The sequence below is a fragment of the Penicillium digitatum genome, chromosome 2, assembly GCF_016767815.1.
Source record: "Penicillium digitatum chromosome 2, complete sequence".
Lineage (NCBI taxonomy): Eukaryota > Fungi > Ascomycota > Eurotiomycetes > Eurotiales > Aspergillaceae > Penicillium > Penicillium digitatum.
In genome coordinates, this window is record NC_089385.1 from 2105896 (window position 1) to 2133883 (window position 27988).

Sequence of the window (27988 nt, forward strand, 5' to 3'; positions counted from 1 at the left end):
AGTGGTAGATGCATATGCGAGATGTAGATTGCTCAAGCTGCCAGATGTGGATTGGACCATGGACCTCACTCAGTGTCTGGGAATGGTGAAGAATTGAGCCAAGCACTAGAGAAAAGATCTTCAATGTGTCTTAAGACACGCCAAGATACAAGACGAAGTTTACCTCCCCCTGGTAATTCAACTCTATACTCTGTGCAGGTATGACCCATATCTACAAAGAACCGTACATTGCCATTAAAGAAACCGCTGTCACATCTCTAAATTATAAATAATTTGACGAGGTAAAAACTATGTACTGCACCTCATCCGCAAGAAAAGGGGGGGGGGGGGGGGGGAATCACACGACTGAAACGAGAACCCGATATGTAACGCGAAAAATCAAACAGTCAACGATGAGAGTCAGGGTATCTTGGGAACCGACGGTCGACTGTGCAAGAGACCGAACAGCGAACAAAAAGGAAAGAGACCACGAAGGCGTGGACAGGAACCCAAAATCAAGAATCGAACCAACGCCTTTCGATGCCAGAGGGCATCGTATGATAAGCTAATAGACAGGACTCGCAGATGCAATCGCCATGAGAGAAAGACGGAGGACGAAAAAAAAGAGCAGACGGGAAAAAAAAAAAAAAAAAGGAGAGTCCATCCAATCATTTCAGCTGGCCCTTGCGCACAGCACCATATCCCTTGAAAAAGAGATCCTGGATCTCAACGGAGCGTCGGCGCCCAATGGCATCTTCGGGACAGAGGAAGCCAGACCGGCGACCACGGTCCGGTTCAGCATTGTGGCTGTGCGTGCTGCTGTTGTGACTAGCCGTGGCGCTGGCGCTGGCACTGGTGAAGCCATCAACCTCGAGTTCCGTGGGGTCAAGCTTGGAGTCCATCACGCGGGGGCGGGCGAGCAGCTCGCGGACCTGGCGTTCACGGGCATCCATCTCAGCCTTCTCGGCGTTCTCACGGGCGATCTCGAAACTTGATCTCTTGGTCCCATGGTCCCAGCCCTGCTGGAGTTCCGAGGCAGCGGCCTCTTCGAAGCGCTTGCGGATGTCGAGATCTTGTTCGTATTCTTGGAAGATGTCGACGTCTGTTGGGAAGAAGAGGGCGCGGAGGGTTGAGACAGTGAACTCGAAGAGAAGAACGGCTGAGACAGACAGCAGGAGGACAGTCCAGAAGAGGAGGTTATGGCCGGAGTGATGGACGAAGTTGGAGGGGAGGAAGTAGATGCCTTTGCCGGAGGACATGGTGTATTCACGGTCGAGGATGAGATCCCACACGAACCAGCCGCCGACGGAAATGATAATTACAATTAGCGACATGTACGTTTTGTTGTGGACTTCCAGGGCTTGGAGTTTGACGTTGATGACGATAATGCACGCGGAGAAGGTGAGTAGGCCCAGGGAGAAGATGTCGTTGCCGCTGGTGTTGATGTTTGCGAGGCCAAAAAGACTCCGCATCGTGAAGAAAATGATCACTGCTTCGCAAGCCGCCATGAATGACCAGCCCAGATAGAGCCGTGTATTGAAGCCTCCGTGTTGTTGACCCTTGGTGTAGAGCTCCGGCACGGCTAGCAGTGTTGATGCTGAGAGATCTTTGGTGAAGATACCCAGGAAGATGACAGCGAGCGAGGTGAACAGCGTGTTGAACATACTCAGACTCCACGGCTCGTACAAACTGGTGCCAGTATAGCCATTCCAGCGCTGATACAGCGCTTGGGTCAGGTAGAACAGCATCTCCTTCCAGAACGTACCGAGTGTATACTTGCAGGCACGTATGTAGTTCCACCGACCGTGTACCAGAAGCAGCTTAAGAAGGAAGCGGAACTGCGCAATCGAGTAGTCCGAGATACGTGCTGCCTGCAATCCCTCCTTTCCAGTGATTCCGATACCCACATGGGCCTCCTGGATCATGGCGATATCGTTGGCGCCGTCTCCAATGGCAAGTGTGATTGCGTCGGTGAGCTGTTTTCGGATCGATCTCACCAAGAACGCTTTTTGCTTCGGGCTCGCTCGGCAACAGATGACCGAGTCTGCCTTGACAGCCAGTTGGAAGAATTGTTCACGCACCACCTCATTCACTTCGATCAACGAAAGTGTATGGCCATCAACCACAACCACGGAATGCGCCACACGGCCACAGGTAATCTCCTCAATAAGATGCGTGATCGTCTGCTCAACATCGCCATTCTCTTGATCCAGGATAGTCAGTGTCGAGTACTCCTTAACCAGACGACACGAGTGGCCGATGTTGATAGCAGTCTCCCGCTTATCACCAGTCAGCATCCACATCTTGATATTGGCTCGTCGTAGTTTGTCAATAGCCTCCGGCACGCCCTTTTGCAGCTTGTCCTCGATAGCAGTGGCGCCAGTAAGCTCCAGCTGCTGCTCAATCTGCTCGCCAGCGTCCTCGATTTTCTGCTGCCGATCAACAAGGCTAGTGCAAGCTTCATTGTACACAGTCTTCCAGTTGGTGTAGGTCGCTTCGTCCAAAAACCGGTGGCCATACAACAAAGTTCTCAAACCGTCAGTGGCAAAGTCGTTTAAATGCTGGAAGCAGCGCTCGAAAATGGCCGCCTCGTTGACAACCAGTGCCTCCTCCACAAGATCATCATCGTCGTCGCCATTCATAGAGCTTCCAGAGTCTGAGAGGACGGCCGAGGGTCTGCCCATTTGCGCTGAAGGCCGAGGGCTGTAGTACTCGCTATCAGCCTCTCTGTTCCGCATACCACCATCCGTTTCCCTGTCGCGTAGCCAACCATCGATACTGGCGCGAAGATCAGAACCTTGTTGGCCAGTAACCGATGAGCGTCGACGGCTGAAGCTTGGCCGCGTCATGCTGCTTCGAGCGACACTGTTCTTCCGGCTTTGGTGCTCGCTGTTACGTCGGATGACCTGGTTCGCCTCGGCATTTTTGCGCCTGCTTGCTCGGCGCTCGATCTCAGTCGCCTTCTCACGTGCCAGGTCCGCCTGCTTTAAGAGACGCATCAACGTGGTGTCAGCACCCTTGCAGAATAGGCAGATGCGCTGGTCGGGCATGCGAACAACGACGGACATGCGTTTTCGTGCACTCGAGAACTCAATCACGTCCATGATCTCGTAGACTTCGTCGTTGGTAGCTTCGTCCAGTCCGTCCGGTTTTGTGCGAATGATCAGCGTGTTGGATTGGCGATCCACGACGAGATATCCTAGATCCTGCGCTGCAAGAACAAGAGCCAACTCATCTGGGGATGCAGCCTGGAAAGTGGTGTTTCCGTACGCGTCTTCTTCGGGAATGCAAGTATGACACAAGGCCATGGACAGAATGAACAGTTTCGTCTTTCGGGCAAAGATGGTGTAAGGCTTGCGTTGAATGTATTCCAGCATCTCTTCCGTACGATATGTAGTAGCCGAGCGGCCAGACTGACGGAGAGCATCAGCAGGCCCAGAAACATTCGACGGACGGGGCATCTGAGCCTCGGAAACATTGGACTTGCGGCCCATTGCCTTCTTGCCCTTTGCGCTCCGCTTCTTGTGGATCAACTTGGTGTGGTCACCTGCACGAGCAGCCTCCTCTTGGAGGTCGGCATCGTGCAACCAAGCAGTTCCAGCCACACTCATTTTGCGGAAGCGCATGGAGTTATTGGTCAGAGTACCCGTCTTGTCAGAGAAGATGTAGCTGACTTGACCGAGCTCCTCGTTGATGGTCGATGTGCGCGCCTCGAGCGGGGTGTCGGTTTCGGGGTCGTACATGTCGATATCGTTCAGAAGCACCATCTGGGCAACTTTGACGATTTCCATACTCACGTAGAGGGAGATGGGAATCATGGTGTTGAACATGATCAGGAACGATGTGAAAATTGGGCCGTAAGAAACACTGGCATCATCAAGATACCAAGAATGTTGCTCCACGTCGCGAGACCAGAACTTGTAGGCCACGGTGCAGACAACGGCTAGGATAACGACCAAAACTACGATCAACATGACCACACGGTTGACCTTATCCTGGAGAGTGGGCCTCTTGATTCGCGGGTTCTTATTAGCGTTCATGCGGATCTTGCATTCCTCGCCGGTGTAAATGACCATACCCAGAGCGCGGTCAGTGTTGCGAAGGATGCTGCCACGGTAAACAATCTCATTGTTGGTCAAAGGAAGTTTCTCCTGGCCGTTGACGGTGACATGACCGTCAAACTTGTAGAGATCCAAGTTGGGGTCCTCAACTACGAAGTGCAAGGAGTTGCTAAAGATGTCTTCTACAGTCGAACAGACTTTGCTGACAGGCTGGCAAGGCTGCTTATTCTTCAAATTTGTCTCGCCGTCAAGAGCCATGGTCTCAATGTAAGCGACGCCGTTGGGTCCGTTGGCGTGAAGTAGGGCAATATCAGCGGGAATTGGCTGGTCGCGCTCAAGTCTAATAACGTCTCCGACACGAATCTCCTCACATTTGATCCGCTCCCAATCTTGAGCGTTACTGATCACGGAGGCGCCATCGTGAATCGTCCAGTGGCCTGGGCGGAGCACCCAAGCATCCCGGTTGTTCTCTTCCCTGTCCAAGCGATAACGGCGCCAATCATCAAATCCCTCCTTGCCCATCGAGATACCAACGAAGATCAAAAGCGGGACAATGGTGGTGTATGTTCCAGTGGTACTTAGGCCAGGGATCATCTGCAGGATGGCGACGATTAGGAAGTAGAGATTGGCGACTTTGGTGAATTGGGCGAAGAGTTGGCGAGGGAAGAAACTCCAGAGACTGTAACGGCTCGAACGAATGAAGTTTCCGATATAAGGCTTCCCCGTGCGCTCATCAATCATGGAACTTGCCATGGATGGATTCAAATCAATGTGGCGCCCATCTTGAGTAGGTGGAATGTCCTCGATGCGCAGAACGAACTTCTGGATAGACGTCATAACAGCCTGGAAGCGTGCGACAGCCACTGCGGTAGTCGCCTTCTTCTGAAGCCACTTCTCCTGGGCTACAGACACGGAAAACTTCTCCTTAAGGCCCCTCTCCGGGAGCTCAGAGGAGACACAGGGAGAAGCATGCTCCCTATGGGTTGAGTCAATGTTTGCAGTCGGTGCGATGCTCGGAGCGTGCTTCTCATCGGCGGCAGTAAGCGTCTCAGCAGCCGGAGTTATAGCGGTAGTCACATCAGATGAGGGTGCTTTGACCTCACCCAGCTCAACCTGGGCGAGATCATCCTTGCCCGTTGAGTGAATGGTCTTATTGAAAATGCTGCGACGGAGTGAGTATCCACGATTTCGCGAACGAGACCGACCGACGGATTCATGACTCAACGGGGAAATGGGGGAGAGGGTCGCATTTTTGGTGGCATTGGGAGGCGAGAGAGGAGAGGTGGGAGATGAAGCGGGTCGAACCAATGGCGGCGCCAGCGCCGTGTCCACAATTAGTCCTTGGGAATTGGGACGTCGGTCCCAGTTTGTCTGTCGTTGTTCCTCGGTCGACTCGCGATCGAGATCGGTTGAAAAGCGCACATGTTGGGAGGAGATGCGCCGCCCGGAGTCGGAGAGCGTTCGTGGTGGCACGAGTGATGGGCGTCGGAGAACATCGTTCTGCTCGGGTTGAGTGCCCTCTGTAGGTTCTGTTGGTATGTCGTTGGACATGACGGCAGTGGAATTCCTGGCACGAGTGCGCGGGACAAACCCCGACGATCTCGGTACTTCTTTTTTCCCTCCGAGATTGTTGAACCCTTTCCTTGCCGGCTGTCCTCAATAATAAGGTGTAGTATTCGATTCGACGCACTCATCAGACAGGCATTCTTCTGCAGTTCTTTTGGTGGGGGAATCAGTTCCCCTGCAAGACAAAAGTGTGGCGAGGGTTGAGCAAGCGAAAAGACCCCTGATGCAAGGACAGAATGGAAGGGCGCAATGATTGTGTCCTAGAGAAGAGAAAAGAAGAGGCCAAGACTTAAAACCCCAGAGACCAGGAGCAGCCAGGACTAAGTTGGAGGAAAATCGTCAACCCAAAACGGCCTAGTGTTCCAACTGGCAATATCTTAACGTGGAAGATCTACGAAGCACGGAGTACAACGATATCTGATAGGCGAATGTTTAGAGGAAAAAAAACTAGAATCGAGCAGACATTGGAAAAATCCCAAACGGCTCAAACGTCCCAAGACCAAATAGCAAACCCCGTTCTCGGCAGAGTTCTGGGCAACGCGTACAACTTGAGATGCAACCATACACCATACGGACAATTATTCCACACTTACGCCCCCATCCAGGTTTAAATTAAGAGTTGTCCAATCAAAGGGCATGGTTCCTCGCTGCATTCGACATGCGAAGGGCCCGCTGGATCCAGAAGTACCCGCTTTACTATTGGCCAACCTCACATTCCTTAGACCCTGCCCTAACGCAGAAAGGAAAAAATTAGAGGAATGATAAACTGACTTCCCCCTTTTGCTCACACGGATTACTATGTAGATCCTGTACGACCCTTCTGTGTATCCGAGTGTTCTGCAAGTATAGGTCTCACAACTCTTGAACAGCTTTTGTGAATTGGGCTGATTCGTCTTAGCCTTGGCGGGCCCGATCGTAATGGCGGTGCTCCGGACTCCGAACTTCGCACACCTGTCAACCTTGGCAGGCCCCAGCAGTTCCAGTTTTAAAAGAAAAAAAAAATTTTGGAATTAAGGACCGTCAAGTAAAAGTTGGATACAAATCCTTTGGAATTCTTGGAAACTACGTGGAACATGCCGTTAAGTGAGACTAACCACCATCATCTCTCCAAGCCCCATGGCCAAAACGAAAACTCAGAACCTGACGACGTCAAATTCCATCAATAACGTGGCTGTCCACCATACTGGTAGCCAGATCCAGGCTGTGAACCATACCCATATGGTTGCTGTTGCTGTTGCTGTTGGCCATATCCACGCGATCCCGGGCAGGGGGGCTGCTGAGGAAGTTGCTGTTGGCATTGACCACCCTGGAGTGGGTAGCCGGACTGGGAACCGTACGAAGTCGGCGGGGCATCAGGGGGCGGACCATAAGGAGGCTGAGCTTGGCCCTGGGATGGCGAAGGTTGACCGTAGCCTCCTCCGTACTGGCTTACCGATGCAGGTGGAGGTCCACCACGACGTTGGTTGTCTCGCTCATCCTTGGTGTCGTAGGAGGAATCGATAGCGCCGAGCATTAGTTTGGCACACTACATAGTCAGTTAGATACTAAGAAATGATCAACCGAACGAGTCACTTACCCAAAGCTCGCGAGTGAGATGCACGGGCGGGTTAGCACGGGACATCTCATCCTGCTCAACCTCGAAGTCTAGAACACCACGTTAGCTAGATCCACCATGAATCTCCCGTAGAACTTACTGGAGGTACAGTCAATCAGGTGGCCAATATGAGGGTCCTGGTCCAGAGAGCCCAAGAAATCGCGAGCCCGCTGATCAGTTCCCACCTGCGAAAATTGGAAGGATACGGAGCTGGGGCCATGACGGGTCCGCGTGGTCTCCTCCACTGCGTAACGAATGACATCACTCACGGCACCGAGAGGCTCACCGGCAGGCTGTCCGTCGGTTATGGTGATCACCAGCACGGGCTTCTCGAGACGGTTGGCCTGGGCGGGTTGAACGACCATCGGGTCGATGACCTTGGTCTTCAGGTTGGTGCCCAGGGGGGTCAGACCCGAGAAACGGACTCGGGAAACTAGACGGTTGACATCATCTGCATTCCGAATGCCATCGCCCACCTCACTAGAGTTCATGAATCGGATAGAAATACCGTCCTGGTCGAAGGTAGATGCAGCAGTAGCGACGATGCCGAGGATCTGTCTGAGTTGATCCTTTCGGAGTCCCTTCTCTTCGAATTCGATGGATCCACTGTCATCCACGTAAAGAATCACGTCGAACAGCGCGAGCTTCATGACATCTGATGCAACCTCCATAGGCACGGCCCATTCCTGAATCAGCTTATTGAGCTTGCACGGTGCTTCGATGGCAAGCGTCTGAACAAGCCGATCCAGTCGCTCCGGGGGGTAGAAGCTTTGGAGATTATTCTCTTGAATCGTGGAAATCAAAAGCGATCGGTAAGCTGCGACCTGCTGCTGGGTAGCCGGGGAGACTGCAGCGTGAGGGGCACCGCCTGGTGCGCCATACTGGCCTAGCGGCGGTCCACTTGGTGGTCCAGGTGAAGGTTCAGGACGGCCCTGGCCACCGGAGTATTGAGCTCCCTGACTAGGGCATTGTGGTGCCTGGTTCTGGTTTCCGTTAGCATTCTTCTCCAGCCAACAAGCATTCAACGAGGATCCGAGGTAAGGTCAGATACAAAATACAGAAACAGGAAGATGTGCAGGGCAAGGGGCATTTTGTACATATGACGGTTGATGTCCGGGGTATTGCTGTTGTCCGGGGTATTGCTGTTGTCCGGGGTATTGCTGTTGTCCAGGGTATTGCTGTTGTCCAGGGTATTGCTGTTGTCCAGGGTATTGCTGTTGTCCTGGATACTGTTGTCCAGGGTAGGGTGACTGCAGAGCTTGCTGCTGACCAGGGTATGGCGACTGTATAGACTGTCGTCCGGGGTATGGCGAGCTAGAAGAAGCATAGGGCTGTCCTTGTGGTGGGGGTGGAGGAGGGCGGCCATAGCTTTGAGATTGCTGAGATTGCTGGGATGCGGGGTAGGGTGTGGATGGTGGCGGCCTGGAATAGGGAGATGATGGATTCTGATGTTGAGATGAGCCGCCGTAAGGATAGCCTTGGTAAGGTCCTGACATGGTTCCAGAAGGATGATGACCGTGGAGGGGTAAATCGTGGAAGTGGGGGAGAACACGAAAAGCAAAAATTGTCAAGGAAAAAGATGGCTTACCGATCCCTGAGGGGCTGGGGATCCTGAAAAAGCCGAGTACTGGGGCTGTTGACTCTGCTGCGCATGTCAGCTTTTCTTTTCCCGTTTTTATTTTTCTATGACGTCGAACTGCGAGTCATCGATAGAACACATGACTTACCAATCCACCAGCCTGTAAGGCTGCAGGAGGACCACCAGGGTACCCTGACGGAGGGGCACCTTCATATGAGCCACCATCAGCCATGTTCTGGCTATTTTGGCTATTCTGCGCTGCGGCGATTTTCTGAGCAAACTAAAAAGGTGGAGGGATCAGACTGAGTGGTTGTCTCGGAGTTGTAGGGAGAGGAATCGGGAAGACATACACCCATTGACGAACTGGATGAGGACAAGAGGACAAGAGGAAAGGAGGAAAAGAGGAAAAGACAGAGAAGTTGAAGTATCACAGGAGGAAAGGTTCAATGATGCTGCCTGATGTGGCCCCTCTTAAGCCAAGTGAGGCTGTATTGTTGTACATTGGGTACCTACGGACACTTCATCCCCCCCACTTGTCTTTATCCAATCAAAGTACCTTGAAGTACCTTAATGGAAGCAAGTCGATGTATTCAGCCCTATACACCTCACACCCAACTTCACACCCAATTTTAACCCGAATTTTAACCCGAATTTGCCATTTTCCCTCATCAGGACGCTTAGGCCCCACTAAATGTTTCACTCCAAGGCTGCCTAGATAGACAGGGTGATTCCTCGGTGAACAGTGCTAGTGGGAAGAAACCGCAACATGTCTTCCGTTTTCTAAAATAGAACATGTAACCAGGTATTCAAAAGCTGTAATCGCACTAATACCGTATGACTCTCTCAGGTATTACGCTGCAATTGCACGAGCATCACGCCAAGTTATCATCCAGCACGGGATGTGATGGCTTCAATTCCGTCCAACTTGGCAGCATCATCCCACAGTCAAAGTGAGACCATCTCGTCTCGAAATGAATGTTCCTCAAATTTTGGGAGTTCCGCATCTCGGATAGGACCGCGTATATACGCCAGTGATTTCTGTGAGGCAGATGATAGAGAGAGTGTCCTCGATTAGGAGTGCCAACAAGGTGAGTCTTGGCTCATTAAAGACAAGGAGAAGATCATATTCCGCTTGGTTGCAATGGCATGCTGCCTTGTTGAGTCCAGGGAATTGAAGAGACGATGCCCCGATGGCTTAATTGCAATCAAAATGGGTTGGATGATTATTGCAGGCGTAGCAAGATTTGGCACTGAAAGAGAAGGTCCTATCTGTGCGTGCCACCAGTGCTACTGAGGTCGCCGATGATGTTGTTCTCGCGTGCTATAGCCAGCAAATCTCGAAAGGGGTTTGGTGTGTTATGTTGGGTCTAGGGCTTTGTGTTAAGTCCGTGCCTTGTAAAGCTAGTGAAGAATCAACAATCCCAACACTGAGATCAGTTGTCACTAGCAATCTGTTTCTTCCGCGCTCGGATTGTCGACTCTACTCGATAACAAAAGCATGCTATTAAGTCGTGTCCCTACAGATTAGTTCTATGTCGCTGCTGGAAGCCCACGCTTAGAATTTGTGAGTTATTCGGCTTGATTGAATTGTAGGGTGGCCCTTGGCTAATATACGATGTGTCTCGCCCTGGCTTGATTCTGCTACGAGTTCGGTCTTTGCTTCTACCCAATGGTTCAATTCTTCACTCGACGTACTTGTGCTGTTGACTGCGACTCACATGTCCACTTTTCTAGCAACTCAGAAGCTAGTGGGGAATTCTCATTCCTATACTTACATCCATGGAAGTTCTTACGGACATCGCTCAAAACGGCCTACAGCTAGACATCGCAGTTTAAGCGCTGGCATTCTAAGCAGATAATTCTACGTCAGGAGTATGACCCTTTGGTGTGATAATACCTTTTATTCCAATGCCTGTGGTACATCAGACCTGAACCATATCTACGTAGGATCGATAGATAATCGATTGTCTACATCAAGGGTATTAGATCTTACTGGCTGGAGGACCAATCTGGGGTAAAAAAATATGAACTGTCCAATGTGCATGGACAATGATGTCACAAGTTTGCTAGGGGGGTGCCCTTGAAAAAAAGGATGACACCCAGCTCACAGGGGCACTACCCTCTTTTCTTTGTATCATTCCAGGTTCGTGTCGAAGCATTGCTCTTGCTCTAGTTTCTGTGATTTGCTCCTTCACACATTCCTAACTCCTTTTAATCTTTGAGCTACCTGAGATATAATTCAGCTTCCCAATCATTGAGCTCAGGCGATCTGCAAAAAGCCCGGTCATCTCCCAGCAATTTTTCCTTCCAGCTTTACTCATCGGATCTGCAGCTTCCTAGTCTGTCAACATGTCCACCCCTGTCCTCCGCCTAGGAATCCTAGGCGCGACTAACGCCGTCCAAGCTACTTATCTCCCGGTCCTCCGTTCCCTTGGAACACACTACACCCTCACAGCCATCTACGACTCCAACCCCGAAATCGCAAACCAGTGTCAAGCCCGCTTCGGCATAACCTACAGCACGGCAGTCGTGGAAGATGTCCTCCTTCATAAAGAAGTAGATGTCATCCTCAACCTCCTCCCAATGGAGTACCACGAACAATACACCGTGATCGCCCTCGAAGCCGGCAAAGACGTGATGGTCGAAGTTCCCCTCACAATGAGCATCTCAAGTCTGCGCCGGATTCGCGAAGCTATCAACCAAGGAAAATCATCTCGATATGTCAACGGCACTAACGAAACAGACGGCCCAAAGGTTTTCGTCGGATGCGCGCGCCGCTACGCGCCCTGCTTTACAGAGGTCTTCAAGAAAGAGCTCGCCACCCTAGGTCGCGTGCACTATGCGCGCTGTCGACACATCGCCGGCCCAATGAACAACATTGTCACGCCGGCGTCGAAAGACATCACACCGCCACTGAAAAGCAGCAATAACCCGGAGCAGTTCCGCGCGCTCCTGGAAGACGTCTTCGGATCCGAAGAGGACCTAACTTCGGACAGAGTCGCTTTTTGTCGTTACCTCGGCATGCTGGGTTGTCATGATCTGTCGGTGATGCGCGAGTCGTTGGGATTCCCAAATGCTGTTTCCAATGTCGCTATCACGGACCCGTTCTACTCTGCCATTTTCCACTATACGAATTCCGTAGAGAATGGCGGGTATCCATTCACGCTTCTCTATGAAGCTGGTGTTGATGCCGTGCCTCGCTGCGATGCTCATCTGACTGTTTACGGTGCGCACAAGACTCTCAGTGTGGAGTATGACTTCCCCCGTCCTGGTGAGAAGATCAGTACCGGAACGTATGTGCGGGTTGTTGTTGAGGAAGCGGATGGGACTGCGGAGACGGATCATGTCAATGGCAATCAAATTAACGAGACGGAGAATGTTGTTCCTCGCCCGCGTGTCAAGCGGACGGAGACCGTTAGTACCTGTGACGAGGCGTATGAGCGTGAATTCATGGCTCTGTACTCTTATCTAGTTGATGGAGGGTCGGCGGCGAAAACGACAGCTGACGACGCTGTCATGGACCTACGGCTGTTACTGATGATCTTTGACCACTACAATCGCCAGTGTGGTACCATTCGAACTCCGTTGGGTTGAGCTTTGAGTTCCTAACGGGCGGTAGAAGAAAGGAGGCTATTTGTCCAGTGATTGCTAGTGCCATTTGGGTTGGTTCCATGGGCGTTTTTAAATCCCGCTCTAGGGATTATCGGAGTCTAAAAAGATCAAAACAGCTGGTGAAGAATTTTTTTTACGGCTCTCTCGGGTCTGAGGCGCCCTTCCATAAAAATTACAAGATAGCTACATACCTGAGTGCGATGTATCGTAGGTAGCATTCAAGCGATGATCTATCTATCTAAAATCACACTATCGCTTGCCCTTCTTCTTATTCTTCTTAGCATTAGAGCCGCCACCGCCACCGCCTGACTTTTGCTGCTGCTGGGCGGGAGACTCTTCCGCCTTCTCATTGACAGGACCACCCTGTGTGAGTGCCGCAGCACGCTGCTTACCCTTCTTGCCCTTGGGCCTGTAAGAAGAGCGGTCACGCACAGGCAGCCAGCGCTCCGGGTCTGGTTTCTTGGCGGGATCGAAGTCCTTGGGCAGACGGGACTTGCGAACACGCTTGTTGGCGCGATCGTCGCTAGCTGCGGTGCGCTTTCGGGCACCAGCAAAGGCAGCAGCGGCCGCGGCAACCGAGGAGGCGGAAGGAGAGATGCCGGCGGATTCTAGAGCTGAGACGTCAATGTCAGCAATCAGGTCGCTGACTGCCGGCAGGCGGTTCAGCTCGGACTCGACCTGCGCATAATCCAGGGTTGCTTGTGAAGCGACATAGCCGGCAATGGCGACGCGGTCATTGGGGTCTTGATGGCGCAGTGCACGGAATATATCACCGGCTGTGGCTAGGTCGGTACGGTCTTCAGAGTGCAGGAGGGAAGCTGCTGCTGCGCGGAGGAGGGACGCAGGGGGCTCGGGCTTCGTGCGCCAATAGGAGGCGGCTTGTGCGAGGGTGGTGCGGATCTGGATCATGCGACCTTCGCGCTGATACAGGGAGACGAGGATGCTAAGAAGGCCTGGGTTGAAGCGGACGGACTCGTTTGACCCCTCGAGGCTGTGAAGGGTTCGCTCCATGGCTGTGATAGCAGAGGTAGTGTTGCCGATACTGACATAGAGCTGTACCACAGTCAGAAGAAGCCCGATGTCTGTGGGCCGTCGCTCCAGCAATGGGACGATATGTCTAAGCGCTTTAGAGCCGATTTCGCCTTCCGCGTGTGCTGCGGCATTGTATACAGAGAGAAGGTTGGTGATGGTGTTGGTAGATGGGCTTGAACGTGTTGACTGTGCCTTGGCTGTGGACCGGATTATGCCATCGTATTTCTGGACATGAAGATCTGCGGCGTGAGAGTTCCCCACCAGATCACGATCTTGGAATTCAAACAACCGATCGTTGTCTGTGGCATCTGGAGTGTCATGGAGAGCCTTGTATAGGACGTAGGGATTGACAGCAGTCGAACGAGCGAGGACAATATTGTTGCGGGCAATTTTTTTGGTTGACAACTCAGTAATGCTAGGAAATTTTGTAAGTAACAAGGTTCGAGTGGGTATGATTCAACGTACTTGTCCACGGAGATATCTTTGAGAACCGCCTCGGCCTCTTCAAACTTTTCAAGTTGAATCAGGACATAAAGTTGCTGCACTGCGATTGGCAGCAGCTCTGCGGCCTTTTCCTCGAGTGTAAGGTCCTCCGATGTCCGGCAGATATCTATGCAAAACGTCAGTATAAATCCTAGTCTAGGGCAACACTACGCCATGCTAACTTTGAGCTCGGTTGAGCAAGACCTCGCTCTGCTTGAATGCTCCCTTTGCAATGTTCAGGCAAGCTGCGTTGTAGGTTGTTTCGAATGATTCCAAGTCCTCCCTCGATAGTCGGTCGTGGCGCACGAATTCCGTCTCCCCTTTCCATTGAAGCTGGGCATCGGTAGCCCACGAATTGATGTTCAGGTCGTTAATCTCGTGGCCGAAAGATGTCGTATCCTTCGAAAGTTGTTCGTAAATCTCGGCTGCCCGTCGGAAGTTCTCGGCACGATAGCGCTGTTGTGACAATACAGTTAATATGGGTCCTGAAGCAGCGACAGGACAGATGGGGCACCATACCACTTGTGCCTCGAGGTGACTAGCACCACGCCCAGACGATGTGCAATTCAAGGCCTTTGTGGCTTCTTCAAGCTTCCCGCACTTGTATGATGCATAGGCGTATTCCAAGCTTGCACTCTGCTTCAGCGCATCGCCTCCGGCCTGGAATGTCTTGAGAGCTTCTTCGTAACGGTCAAGCTTCAATAGGGCAACAACTTTCATGTGCTGCGCTTGCAAATCGGACTTTGATTTTGTGAGGACTGCATTGCACGACTGGAGGACTTCCTCGTGGTCATCAATCGATGCCCGCTGCAATAGCGAGGCCAGCGATTGCGCAACCATGGCGGGGGTTGGTCGAGAACTTCAAGGGGGTATTATGGTAGTGAAGAAGACGTCAACTTCAATGTCAGATAAAGGTAATGCCGTAAGATTTCTTCAAAGAACACTGTTGCCGATTTCCCCAGATCAACTGTATCAATGTGCGGAACTGGTCTTTCCCCGATGGGGAGTTTCTGCACTCAACGCCGTGTGCCCTACCGTAGCTCACGTGCCCAATCTTGATCTTCCGTTCCCTCTTTTACCAGTCTATCCTATTTGCTGCCTGCTGAGTACTTCTGCCAACCATATCAAAAATGGAGTGCTTTCTCAAATGCTGCTTGCATCGTCACCAATCTATATCAATGTTAGTCAATGCCATAAATTTAAAAATCAACAGCTCAGTATAGGGGTCCCAACATATTTTCTAAAGAACAAAACTTACTCCGCCAAATTTGCCATCGTAAAAAAAAATTTGACGATTGAGAAGTTACAAGGCCCACGCGAGGAAACAATTGGGGACTTCAGATAGCTACAGCCGCAATACTCCTACAGAGGCAGTTAATACAGCTACGCGGAACGTAGGGAATAGAGACATCGAAATAGACAGGACAACGCTAGGGTCCATCCCGATTTACATGCATGGCCGATCATAATTCACCGAGCTAACCTGTATTATTTGAAGCCTTGTCAATTATATGTTGTCTAGCAATATCCAATACCGCATGTTATCCATTAGACTGGTGGGACAGAGTGCAGAAAAACAGATCAGCGAGAGAGGACTGCCTTGAACAACCGCGGGTCCTGGCGACGAGCTACCTCTGCTAATCTCAGAGAACTGAATGGAGCTGGAATTTGCCCAGGTCCAAAGTATGGCAACTGCTACTGTTGCCAATTTGCAGGACCAGGCGGTTGCCTTTCTTTGTCTCTTTGGCTACCAACGGACTAAGCCATCGTATAGTTCCGCGGGCTTATGTGAAGATGCGGTCAATTCGCCAAGTTCAAAGCTGCAGTTATTAGCCCCCACGTTTTGGAATGGCTGAAACGACTGAATCGGTTGAACAGCTCAACACATGCCCGTTTTTCTCCTTCTCGTTTCCGAGAAAGCCTCTAAACTAGAGAAAAGGGCAATAGCCGCAAGAGGGACAACAACCGCTACGCCGATTAATGTCTCTTTTGTTTCATTGATATTGTTGATTTTCTTTTTCGTGATAGCAAAGTGTCGGTATCGGTGGCCTCAAGAGAAGACGTAGTGTACGTAGTGTTGGATTCTTCCTTGAATTAGCATGCAATTCCGACATCGGGGATTATGATACCCATTCAACCTGTGAAAATTATTACTCGCACCTTCTTAGCAGCGTTTGGACCTATAAGCATGGAGTTGTAACAGTAGCTGGCGCCCTCGCCGGTGCCATCAAACGACAGCATAGACTAATAGGCGGCATATCGATTTCAAACTAACCACAAATATATGTGCAACGGCTCCACCTCCAGGTACTATCGAAACTGCTCCTGTATGAGAGCTGATACAGCTGCTCCACTGATCAAACAATTTTGTTGCTGACGCAGATGGAAATTTCCGCGCATTATCGCGAGGCACCCCTGCCAGCACAGACATCACAGAAGATCCGTGCCCTGTTCTCCAATGGGAGATAGCGTTCGTCCGAGGCAAAAGCCGTGGTTAAGAGACTTAAAGAGATGATCTCAAGGGCAATACCCTTAAGAAGAAAGCATAATCCCGCTTGGGCTTAAGCCATGGGCCAACATTCCTATGATGGATGGGTGGCCATTAGTTCTACACGAGCACAAGTAGGGATGATGACGAATGATTCTAGGAAGGAGAAATGCTAGTGGAACACATTGAGACCTAGGAAGAGTTTTGTTCTTGTTAGATTACAAGTGACATAGCCATCGACTGACTAGAGCCTACCGCGCAGGGCTTGCAATTAGAATCATGACCACACTCTGCCAATCGTGTGTGAGATTCAAAAGCATTGTCAAAATATTATACCGGAAGAGTCACCCCCATGTGAGACCGAGATCCCAACCTAGGTGCTGGGTTTAATGTCGAACTATAACTTGTACTTCTGCATGTCATATAGAACTCAGTCCATGGTAACAGCAGATGTACATACTCATCTCGTGCAAATAGCCCACATTCGTTGGTTTGAGTCCTAACCAGCCCTTGAATGACACATCTGTAGAAAAGATTGTTATAATTGCATATCATGTTAGTACATATGGACTAGACATGAGTGGAGGACTCGACAAAGTGTACGCCCAAGAGCCGGTAAACAGATGGAGAGTCCTTCCTATTTTGCCTACAAGTGTAATGTGACATCGAGCGAGAACAACTTGATTACACTGCTAACTCACAATATATAGGGGGGTGAAATTCTATCGTGGCAGAACCCAAGATTTGGTGCCCATTTAACTAGGTAACCAAAAAGGTAACTTTCAGCTCAATCGAAGCCCAAAACATCTTTACCAAGTCAATCATTTCAACCTCCCACCTCCCCCCTTATTTAGTCCCAGTCAAACCTCACCCTGCCAATCCACTCTCGTTCTGATGCACGCACCCTCTCATCGCAACAACCATCCTCTTCGCCGCATGACTTGCAGTACAAACCTCGATCAGCCATTATCCTAAGTGCATGGAATGACACGGAACGGACCGAAAATCTCAAATAGAAACTCCAGTCTCTTGTCATGGAGCTGTCATTACACTCCGGTGGCGAGGATGAAGTCTTCTTGGTTAATGCCAAATGCGAGAGCATCCCTATCTTTGCAGATGATTTCGAGGGTTTGAAGCAGATAGAGGCCCAGTTTACTCCATGTAAGTTCCGGGGCATGGCCAAACTTTTCAACGATAAGACATTGGAGTCATGGTATCCCAGGGTCGAGGAACATAGGTGTAGTCCCTTTCGAATTTTACGGATATTGAATTTTGGTAGGTCTCCTGACAATCCTGCAGCACAAGACTTCAGTATTGGCAACCCGCTCAAATGTTTTCTCAAATTTTCCAGGACTTTGAGTACTACTGACTATTCGAAAATAGACGCCAGATTCACCGGTCATTCCTACCATTTTTTTCGAAAAGTCCGCTGATTTTGTAAAACAGAAGCCACAGAGGTTCCTTTAGGAGCGCAATGCCTACTTCTATCTTCCAGGAGCACATAGAAACTTGCTGATACACAGTGGCTACCCAGAAATATGCTATAGGGACTTCCAGAAGATAATCCACGGCGAAAATTCTCTATAGCCATGGGGCGCGTGTCAAGGAAATTATTACACCAGGTACATATCATAGAGATCCAGCGAGAAATGGGTCTGATTTCTGGAATGACGCCCCTTTCAGTTAGCATGGACTCAAAGCTGGCCACGTGCTCCAGTCTCTTTATCTGGACAGTAAATAGACATCGAAGGAGATCGGACGAAGTCTGAACTCAGACGAACCTTTTGAAAATCAATGGGGGACCTGATAGCTTATGGAACTGGGACCGCCTATGGGATCACATGCTCTATCGGTTGACGCACATGTTAACAACACAAACTGCGGAGGATTTCTATTAAGGATAGGCTAGGCTACCCGATCGATGCTGATCAATGTACTTATAGCATCTATGAATGTGAGTCTATAATCCCTAATTGAATTTCGATTCCGCACTGATCTATTGGCCTTAGCACCAAGATGGTTACAAAGAGCATGAATGGTCCAGACCCCGTGGGATCCGCCGTTCGCCCGTCTATGTTGTAGTACCTCTATGCTGGCCACCTACGCATCTTGAGGAAAATTATGCGGGTGGAATCCGGAGAAGAACAAAAAGAATCCACATCAACAATGCGCAAGACAGATAGGCTTTCTGCGAGTAGAACTCCAGTAAGCCCCATTGGCATTGGCAAGGTCGACTCGACCTTATACGATGTACAGTGCGAATAACACATTGGTCATGCTTGAAAAGAAAGATCCACGGGTTCTCGTGAGAGAAGAGTAAGAGGCTTGGGAAATCATCGACGGATCTTCAATCAAGACAGTGGGGCCGAGCGAGGGTGTGGGTCAACCAAGCTCCAGCTGTGCCGGGGAGGCTCCAAAAAATCATACCATATAGCAACTGTCATCCTGCACACCAACGGTTTTCTGGATTTTACTCCGTTGGACTCTACTGCAGTGTTAATGAAGGACAAAGTAGTGTCTTGGCTTGTCAAAGCCAACTGGTCGGAGTTAGACACGGGTAGAGGACGCGCGGATGTGGGGACCGGAGGGATCAGAAGACGAGTAAGAAGACGGAATTTGTGCTGAGTTGGTCTTGGCATTTGCAGGGTTGACTCGGCACTGAGTACTTTGTACATTGCTTTGTGAATTGGAAACCGACAACGGTCGATAGTGTTGAAAGAGGGGAGTTGTTATCAAACTATGCTTCTATCAAGATTTTCCTTTTTTCAACTTGGACAGATCATTTCCAGGTCCCCTGTAAGTAGCACGTGACTTCCGCCAAATGGAGCCCTTCAGACGTCATCGTCTGGCCCCTTGGAGAATTGGCCCTGGCCATTTTCCATGGATCGTCCCTTGGCCTGGAGTTTCAAATTCTTCTATTTTCTCTCCTGATCCTCTTCCGCTCTCCCTCTTCTTCAACCCTCTCCAATTCAATTAGGTATTTTGATACTACACTTTCATCCCCACCGTGGGCCCATTTTTGTGTTCTAGACCAAATTGTTGTCTCCGCAATGCGGTAGACACCGACCAAATCTCACAAAACAATCTCACAACACAAAAGATGCTATTCAGCGCCCAGGATGGCTCCGTTCCAGGGGCATTATTGGCCTGGAAAAAGGTGCTGCGGTATGGAATTGTCTTCGTGTTCGTAATAGGGTTTGCCGCCGTACTATGGCCCTCGGCCGAGCCAGTGAAGCTGCCTCTGCAGACAGCTGCCAACATCACCCTCGCCGCCTCTGTCGCGTGCCTTCTCGATTACGACAGATTAGCATCCATGAACGTTGTTAAAGTTGCCCAATACACCCGTCGAGAGATTGTGCTCGATATAACGGATGAGCCAGTCCCCTACACACAGTGGCTGGAACAGCCATTCCTGGAAGAGCCGAGGGGAACCGAGGGAGCGGCGGACGGGTGCTCAATTCCCACATCAGTATCCCTGCGGGTTCCTCGGCCGCCGAAATTAGCGGATGCAGCACATATCGATTTTGGAGTCGCGACTGATATTGAGAGATTGAATGAGTCTTTGGATGCATTCGCTCACTGGGCCGGGTACTCGCGCACTCGTATTTTCGCACTGATTGAACCGGATCGCTCGGGAAACGGAATCCGGGATGCCAAGGCCAAGGCCGACGCACTGGGGATTAACCTTTACATCATAGAGTCGGACGATCACTACCTCAACCGATACTTCGCACTTATCCCTCTTTTGAAGGAAAATGCTCGGGAAACCACTCAATGGGGCTGTATCATCGACGACGACACATTCTTCTTGTCGATGCCCAGATTAGTGGACGCGCTCGCCAAGTACGATCATACCACCTCCATGTATATCGGCGGATTGTCAGAGTCTATGCCGCAGATTGTGACATTCGGAATAATTGGATTTGGAGGCGCGGGCGTCTTCTTATCAAAACCCCTCTTGGCAGAAATCACCAACGTGTACGACAGGTGCGCTGCAATGGATTTTACAGGCGATCGCCGCATCGCCATGTGCGTCTACCGCTACACCCAGACCCGGCTGACAGTGGACCACCGTCTGCGGCAGTTGGACCTGATGCACGACGCCTCTGGTTTCTTTGAGTCTGGCCGCGAGCCCCCGCTCACAGTGCACCACTGGAAGTCCTGGTTCCACGCCGACATGCCAAAGCTAGCGGTGGTTGCCGAGCTATGCGGCGACAGCTGCCTCCTCCGCAAATGGCACTTTGGCGACGGTTGGATCCTGACGAACGGATTCTCAGTCATCAAATATCACGCCGACCCGGATCAGGACGATCTAGCCATGGAGCAGACCTGGGACCCCCACAATGGCGCTAGCGTGGAATCTTACCTGCACGAATTGGGCCCCCTCCGCCGCAAGGATGAGCACAAACAGACCTTCCAGTTACAGGATGCCGTCCACGAGCAGAATGACCGTGTCACTCAGTGGTATATCATGCGCGATGAGAAGAACGGTGATCAAATTTTGGAGTTGACGTGGCGCAAGAGGTAAGTATAAATCTGTTTTGCCTTGTAATTGTATGGAACATGCACGGGGTCGTTTAAATTTCTCTGTGGGCTCCGGCGGTCTACTGGGACAATGAGCCCACTTTCAGGTGCATAGGGAAAGGAATGCCACTTTGCATGGAGTGGAGTTTTATGGTTTATTGATGATAGGCACACCTGCTGTCCACTCTAATGAGTTTAATAATGTGATATGGATGTTTTGGATTACCTCTCATGCTGCAAAACCATAGCTTGGTTAAGAGATAGTGTTGAACGAAATACAGCGTACTTTTCCACTAGACCATAACAAAAACCAAGGTTCCTGTTTATGGCCTAGGGAGGCCGTATTTGAGGTTTGACACACCCCCCAGGGGATGCATCGATGTTGTAACTTCGAGGGATGCCATGTCGTATACATGTTCGGTATTGGTTTTTCAGTCGTATTGTATGCTTCTTCGTCCATTTTTTTTCTCCCATCTCCTTTTTGTCTTATCGCTGCAGCGAATTCCTCTTTGACTCTGAGTGGGGTTGGATAAGCGCTTCCGTCTTTTTGTGAAGGCATTTTTTTGGGTTGATCGATGGTTCGAACCGTGAACTTCGATAATTCTGATTTTTTGACCGTTTCGGACATGGCGGGAACAATCCGGGCTCATAACTGTTGAACGAAATACAGCGTACTTTTCCACTAGACCATAACAAAAACCAAGGTTCCTGTTTATGGCCTAGGGAGGCCGTATTTGAGGTTTGACAGATAGTTCTGAGAAACGATCCTCTTGAGTATTCCGTAGGCTACTTGCTCTTGGTAGGTCTCGTGGCTATTCTAACACAAACCTGCAAAGCTAGGCTTTTGAAATGCAAATAAAGAAAAAGGAACAGGCGGGTCTTACCCGCCTGTCTACCATGGCAAGCAATGCTGTCAAACCCCTGAAGGCCATAGCTCACCGATAGACGTTGTCCCGTACCATGGAACCGATAAAAAAAGTCCGGTCCCTTGCATCTGCCCATGTGGATATGCCCTATATTTGATCTTTTGTGGCGTGTTTAACATGCGTTGTAATTCAGTGTCAACCATGTGGTTTGTCGTTCGATGTATTTTCCACCCTATCATCCAGAGGTATGTGTTCAAGACCTGGCCTACTTAATTAAACGCCACAGCTGCAATGTTCGACTAGATCAAACACCCAGAATACCGTAGATTTTGGATTTAATATACCAGCCAGAGGCTTCGAGATCGAGAAAGAATCAAGCCTCTTTCAGGAATGTGCGCAACTCCGCGAACACACGGGGTTCTATCTGACCACCGTCTATTGATGACAATAACGGCTTGAACCAGTAACATTTCGCACGGAGGATATTGTAGGGGAAGACCGTGACCTAGCGAAGATCCTATGGAACCCCTGAAGATCGATCGGCGTTGAACGTCGATCATAGATATCATGCACAATAAAATGGATGTGAGACCAAGTGGAGCAAGCAGTACTCCGTAGGCAGTAAAATCATTTAAGACCAATGTAAATAATCCAGGGCTAGTTGATCTTTTGGGGCCAGTGAGAGATGGAGACTCCCCACTGACAGTGACCAACAATCTGAATCAAGTTCCATCACACAGATGTGCGTTTTTGAGTCTTCGGAAGGCAGTCGAAACTAGAATTAGAGATGGGTATAGTGGAACACATTGCTTCAGGGTCATCTTCTACGCCACGTGTTTTTTATACGGAGTATATTTGGGTGTTATCAGGCATATTAGCATTCTGCAGTTGGAACTCGCGCAGCAGGCTGAGACGAGCTAGTGTTGACTTATCGGTGACTATTTACCTTGGTGTGATGAGTTAGGCACATCAGTGGGCCAGTGCTCAATTTCCCCAGGGAGGAGTGTGACATCAGAGTGGAATCTACGACAGGAGAGACTGAAAAATGGGCCTTTTGGTCATAGCGTCAACGGCTGTTCCTGGATTTTGTGGATTTTTTGTCTCTTTGCACGGAGTGCATTTGTTGTATATCTGATTATGCATGTTGTGCAACAAAATGGGGCCGTGTCTGATCTTCCACGGTCAATATGCACAGAGTCACAAGAGTCACCCCAGGGGCCTGGGGAAGGGAGGAATCGCACCTCATTTGTCAGAACCTAACCTTGCAGCCATAAAACACACCCAAAACTGACATGTACAGGACATGTCCCATTCTAGGGGCAGCTTACAGGCTCAAGGACATGTTCTACTAATAGAAAAATGGAGACTAGCGTGGACGTGATACACCAAGACACGTCTCAGCCACAACCATGTGGGAACCGCCCCGTGTCGAGCCATCCAATGTGCGTCGGCCTGACCCGCCTTAGTTCGATTTTCGGGTTTACTGGCGATTGCGCAGAATCAAGGAAAACAACGGCGAACTATAATAAGTTCAGCTTGTCAGTCATTGGTTTATCAAATCCCCAAGACGCCAGCGCCTTATTTATTCGGCTTTGCACGGATCTGCATGCTAGATATTCTTACCTGAGAATATCGAAGGGAGGTAATATACAACTCCCCGCAGGATACCCGGGTTAGACCAAACTTGGCAAGTGCAGTGTACAGGATGATCGGTGTCGTCACTTTCGTCACAGTCACCAGGGGTGTGTTTTAGCTTCGCCAGGGGCTGAGAACGGTAGGTGTGTGTGCGAGAGAGAGAGACCGTGAGAGGATAGAAGATCACGCCAATGAAGAACTGCCCTGAAAAGTCACCTGGTCAGAGTATGACTGGACTTGTCATCCTGGTGCCCCGACCCCCCTTTTTTTGGGATTCTATTCTAATTTCCTTCTAAACGAATATACAACATAAGTTAGGCTGTGTTTATTTTATTCCTACATTAATTCCTCGATGTGAAAGGTAGAGTGAACAGGCTCAGGGAGAATCCCCTGGTAAGGCTTCGAACCGTGCGTAGGATGGGCCGCGCGTTTCTTCTCTTTTTTTTTTCTTTCCACGGCTTCTACGGCTTCTACGGATGTTCCAAAACCCTTCTGGCGGCCTTCTGGAAGGTAAGGAGAAGGCTTGGCAGAGCTATCCGTGCCGTCTTTTGTGGCAGTGGAGTGGGTTCCTAGAGGCTGAAGGCCAGCCGGAGCCTTGTAGTGCCCCCGGAAGGGAAAAAGGGGCGGGTGAGATTCCATTACCTATGCACACCGGGTTAGATCCACTGCAGGATCGTCAGAGTTCAGGTAGGAAGGTGAGAATAGAAAGTTGAGGTGAGTTCGTCCTACCAACAGTGTTGACATTGTAACCTATATATGCTGCGTGAGGTACGGAGTACAAGGTTACTGTCGTGATTGCGGAAACTCTTCTAGAAGGTATATCTCGATTTTGCATAACAGCTAACAGTAGCTGGGATAGACTATCGAGGTAATCTCCCAACATAAAGATAAGTATAATCACTTCTTGTGTCGCACCATGAGAAACCTGCATGTCATGGTTGATCACCGGAGTCTTCCATTTCTTTTCTTTTTCATTATTTTCTTCGTTTTTGGCTTTTTTGCCCTTGCTTTTTCCAAATTTTTTTTTTCTCTCTAGATTTTTAATCACAAAGTCCGGAAGATTGGAAATGTATGCATTTTCTGTTTAGCTTCAGGGGTCGTAGTTCGGCCCCCCTTTCATACTGTGAGTGGAACTTGATTAACACCTACATACGGAGTACATTAGTTCCCTGTTAGTCCGATTCTATCCTTAATTTGGGTCATGGTCTGGGGAATGAACGTCACATTACAGGGTATATCCAGAGAGAAATTTCAGGAGGCCATATTGAGGGAAAAAAAAAAAAATTCGGAAATTGTTGGGATCGGCCTTTGGTATCCATTTTCGCACGGGGAGCAGGGCACGTTGTGGATCCTTCTGGTGCGGTCAGGTTTCCTTCTAGCGGGCTTCGCTGGGTCCGACTAGGGAGAGCTAGCCCTTCTAGAAAGGGAGCTGAGTTTAGGAGAGTGTTGGGGAATGTCTTATATGTGAGTATAAACTTGGAATAACTATATTGTATGTGGGAAGTGCAATATAGTAAAAAAAGTCAGACATGAAATTGGGATTATATTACTTGAATACTGGAAACACTCACTAAATACTCACTAAGGACTCACTAAATGCTTAATCAAAAACATCCAAAACCAAAAAAAAAAATTCCCAAAAAGTCCCCCCAAAAAATGATGTAAATAAAATGATGTACAAAGATGCAAGAGGCAGTGGCACCTACCACACCTAAATCACCTAAATGTGCAATAATCATATTTCCTATTTCTTCTTCTCCCCCCCCCCCCTTTCTCATCTACTTTTTAACCCTCTTCCTTTCTTCTTTTCATCTTCAATCTTCATCTTTCTTTGTCTACATTTTCCCTTACTTCCCCACTTACCTGGTCTGCGCGAATTCCTGCCAAATTCCCTCGGACCTCTTCCTTTCGCCCTCGACTCTTCAGACTATCTTGAAACCTCGAGCTTCCCTCAAAAGGTGTGTTTTGGTGTTTCCTTCACTTCCCTTGACCGCGATTTGCCGATGACGCATCTCGCCTATTCGCCTTGGCTGCCCAACCCTCTCTGGCTACTCTGTGATCTTGGGTTTTGTGGACACGGACAATTTTCCCAATTGTGCTAGTATTTTCGTTTTCGTTTTCCTAGAACTTCGTGTTATGACTGGTCTCCCTCACCGAGGTCCGTAGCGCACAGGCGAGACGATTACCAGCTTACAATACTGGGATGGAAACAAGGCGGAATCGCAATCATCGTCTTGATATTCGTTTCATGCTGACCGTCGCCCTTTTAAGTACCGCATAGGAATCTTGACTGGGATAGCAGACCGATCTTTCTTCCATCTTCGCCAACAACCGATCGCGCGTTCCGCCTCTAGCCGACCACAACATTATTCTCTGAGGCGAGCTTAGCTCTTTTTTTTTTTCCAGAAAGCACATCGTTCGATACCTCTTACGCAACCTTGCATTCCACTGCAGAAAAGTGGAGAATCAACCCCGTTCCATTCTTCGCTGAGCGACTGTCCAAGACATAAAGTGTAAAACAGGTTCACGCACGGTGAGTTTCTGGTCCATGTCCTTCCCACGAGCTGTGCACTCGCGGAGTTTTGGCACAATCGAGGTCGATCGATTTTCCTGGTAACTGGTTCTGACTTTATCGCAACTTGCAGAGCTTGCTACTTGTGATCCGAATCTCACTCCCAACGACCTGCCCCCCTTCATCAGCCAGTCCTTACGCGTAAAGGACTTCGAATCCAATTACCCATCAGACTTCGTCGGAATACTAGTCGTGGAAGGTCTGCCGAAGGACGTCTTCGAAAGCAGTCCTTGACCGCGGTCCCTTGGCTACTTGCTGGGTCGGGTCATGGACTTCACGACCATCCTGAACAGGAAAAACTCCGCTGCAGCCGCCGCCGCCGCCGAAGCGCAGTTACAACAACAGTACTTTCAACAGAGTGCACAGTTACACACCGGAGCTTCGCCCACCATGAAGAGCGAATCAGGTGGCTCCGACCACCCGGTCAACGCATACCCTCCTCACGGCCCCCCACCCATGCAAATGGATGCCGGACTGGCCGATTCTTTCTATTATGCACAGCCCACGGGTTCAACCCCTCGGAACATGGCTTACGCCCCTGCGGGATACGCTGGCGATCCCCAGATGCAGCAGGAACCTGTTCCACAGGGTAGAGCAGGAATTGAACCACCACCAAAGACTTTCCACTGCTCAACCTGCAACAAGGGCTTTGCCCGGCGTAGCGACCTTGCTCGACACGGTATGTATCCTCCACAATCATCAGAGATGCGGCCACTGACAATTCTTTAGAGCGTATTCACACCGGAGTTAGACCCCACGCTTGCGAGTGGCCAGGATGTGGGAAGCAGTTCATTCAACGCTCAGCTTTGACGGTACACTCGCGTGTCCACACCGGAGAGAAGCCTCATATGTGTGAGAGATGTGGCAAGGTGTGTGTCTTTCCTCTCTTTGTTTTGGTTAGATCTAATCTTGGTTCAGCCCTTTAGCGACTCTTCTTCGCTGGCCAGACATCGCCGCATCCACTCTGGCAAGCGACCATATAAATGCCCGTACGCCAACTGTCAGAAGACCTTCACCCGCCGTACGACGTTGACACGCCACCAAAACCACCACACCGGGACCATTGAAGAAGCCGCCGCTGAAACAGAGGCTCAGTTGCGGCAAAATAAGGATCGGGGACGTCCTGGCGAAGGAATGTTTTCCGAGCACGCTTCTATTCATTCTACGCCGTCACCTGCGCAGCACTCGTCCATGTCACCTGGTGGTGAGCTCCCGCCGCTAAACATGCACCGCTCTGCCGGCGATTACTACATGGGTACCGGTCCTATCCCGCCTCATGTGCGTGGAGATTTCCCCCAAGGCAGCCCCCGAGCTTCCCCAACAGCGACCTCTCCTTCACTGTCCAGCTACGGCAGTGCGCCCCACACCCGGCCATCCATGACCTCGCATCCCTACGCTCCGCCTCAACCTCTTGAGCCCCCGGCCAACAGTGACCACCGCCCCAATAGCGTGAATGGTAGTCCACACATGACTAGTCTTGGGTGGGCCTCGCCGTCCCACGGAAGTATGCCATCGCCCGGATCGGCCAACGACTTCACTTACCCTGAGCCTACTGGCCCCGCGTATCCGACATCGATGCCGCCCCACATGTACTTCCCCAACTCAACCATTCGTCGGCCTACCAGCACCGAGCCAGAGAACTACGAAATGAAGCCCCGAGGTGACCACGCATGGTCCACTGCTGTATGACGCGATTCACAACCCAAGTGTGTCGCAACCGCTTCGAATTTTCCACCATTTTCTTTGTTTTATAACTTCATTGCATAAGCCCCTTGATTCCCACGAGAGAACACATCTATGCCTCTCGATTGATTTCTTATTTCCTTTGTTTTGCATGCATTTTCTTATCCGTTTGTACTTGTATTGATGGGAAACCAGCGCACTGGAAGGAGTCGGACGGTCTGATCGTGTTTCCAAATCTGCGATTTATTGTTTTGTTTCAATGTGTCATCTCGCCTTTGCAACACCCCCCTCCATTTTCTTTTGTTAAATGCTTG

The 27988-nt window shown here is 50.2% G+C and overlaps 6 protein-coding genes across 6 annotated transcripts; 3 read left to right on the forward strand and 3 right to left on the reverse strand.

Annotated features, from left to right (window-relative positions):
- Window positions 1–647: 647 nt before the first annotated feature.
- On the reverse strand, window positions 648–5591 carry Pdw03_6808 (Phospholipid-transporting ATPase (DRS2), putative; the record flags this gene model as incomplete). The annotated part of the gene is made up of 1 exon (XM_014681165.1): window positions 648–5591. One exon carries the CDS (start codon window positions 5589–5591, stop codon window positions 648–650), a length of 4944 nt encoding a protein of 1647 aa, XP_014536651.1.
- A 1148-nt stretch (window positions 5592–6739) lies between these two features.
- Window positions 6740–9135, reverse strand: Pdw03_6809 (Transcription factor RfeF, putative; the record flags this gene model as incomplete). The annotated part of the gene is made up of 7 exons (XM_066101460.1): window positions 6740–6746; window positions 6821–7131; window positions 7183–7250; window positions 7301–8183; window positions 8789–8842; window positions 8928–9059; window positions 9130–9135. 7 exons carry the CDS (start codon window positions 9133–9135, stop codon window positions 6740–6742), a joined length of 1461 nt encoding a protein of 486 aa, XP_065956543.1.
- Window positions 9136–11128: 1993 nt separating this feature from the next.
- Pdw03_6810 (NAD binding Rossmann fold oxidoreductase, putative) lies at window positions 11129–12373 on the forward strand (the record flags this gene model as incomplete). The annotated part of the gene is made up of 1 exon (XM_014681163.1): window positions 11129–12373. The coding sequence occupies one exon, from the start codon at window positions 11129–11131 to the stop codon at window positions 12371–12373; it is 1245 nt and encodes a 414-aa protein (XP_014536649.1).
- Window positions 12374–12640: 267 nt separating this feature from the next.
- Window positions 12641–14746, reverse strand: Pdw03_6811 (Signal recognition particle protein, putative; the record flags this gene model as incomplete). The annotated part of the gene is made up of 4 exons (XM_014681162.1): window positions 12641–13838; window positions 13889–14033; window positions 14089–14362; window positions 14426–14746. 4 exons carry the CDS (start codon window positions 14744–14746, stop codon window positions 12641–12643), a joined length of 1938 nt encoding a protein of 645 aa, XP_014536648.1.
- A 4748-nt stretch (window positions 14747–19494) lies between these two features.
- On the forward strand, window positions 19495–20922 carry Pdw03_6812 (Fringe-like; the record flags this gene model as incomplete). The annotated part of the gene is made up of 1 exon (XM_014681161.1): window positions 19495–20922. The coding sequence occupies one exon, from the start codon at window positions 19495–19497 to the stop codon at window positions 20920–20922; it is 1428 nt and encodes a 475-aa protein (XP_014536647.1).
- Window positions 20923–26381: 5459 nt separating this feature from the next.
- Pdw03_6813 (Zinc finger, C2H2-type/integrase, DNA-binding) lies at window positions 26382–27680 on the forward strand (the record flags this gene model as incomplete). The annotated part of the gene is made up of 3 exons (XM_014681159.2): window positions 26382–26670; window positions 26721–26860; window positions 26910–27680. The coding sequence occupies 3 exons, from the start codon at window positions 26382–26384 to the stop codon at window positions 27678–27680; spliced, it is 1200 nt and encodes a 399-aa protein (XP_014536645.2).
- Window positions 27681–27988: the final 308 nt, after the last annotated feature.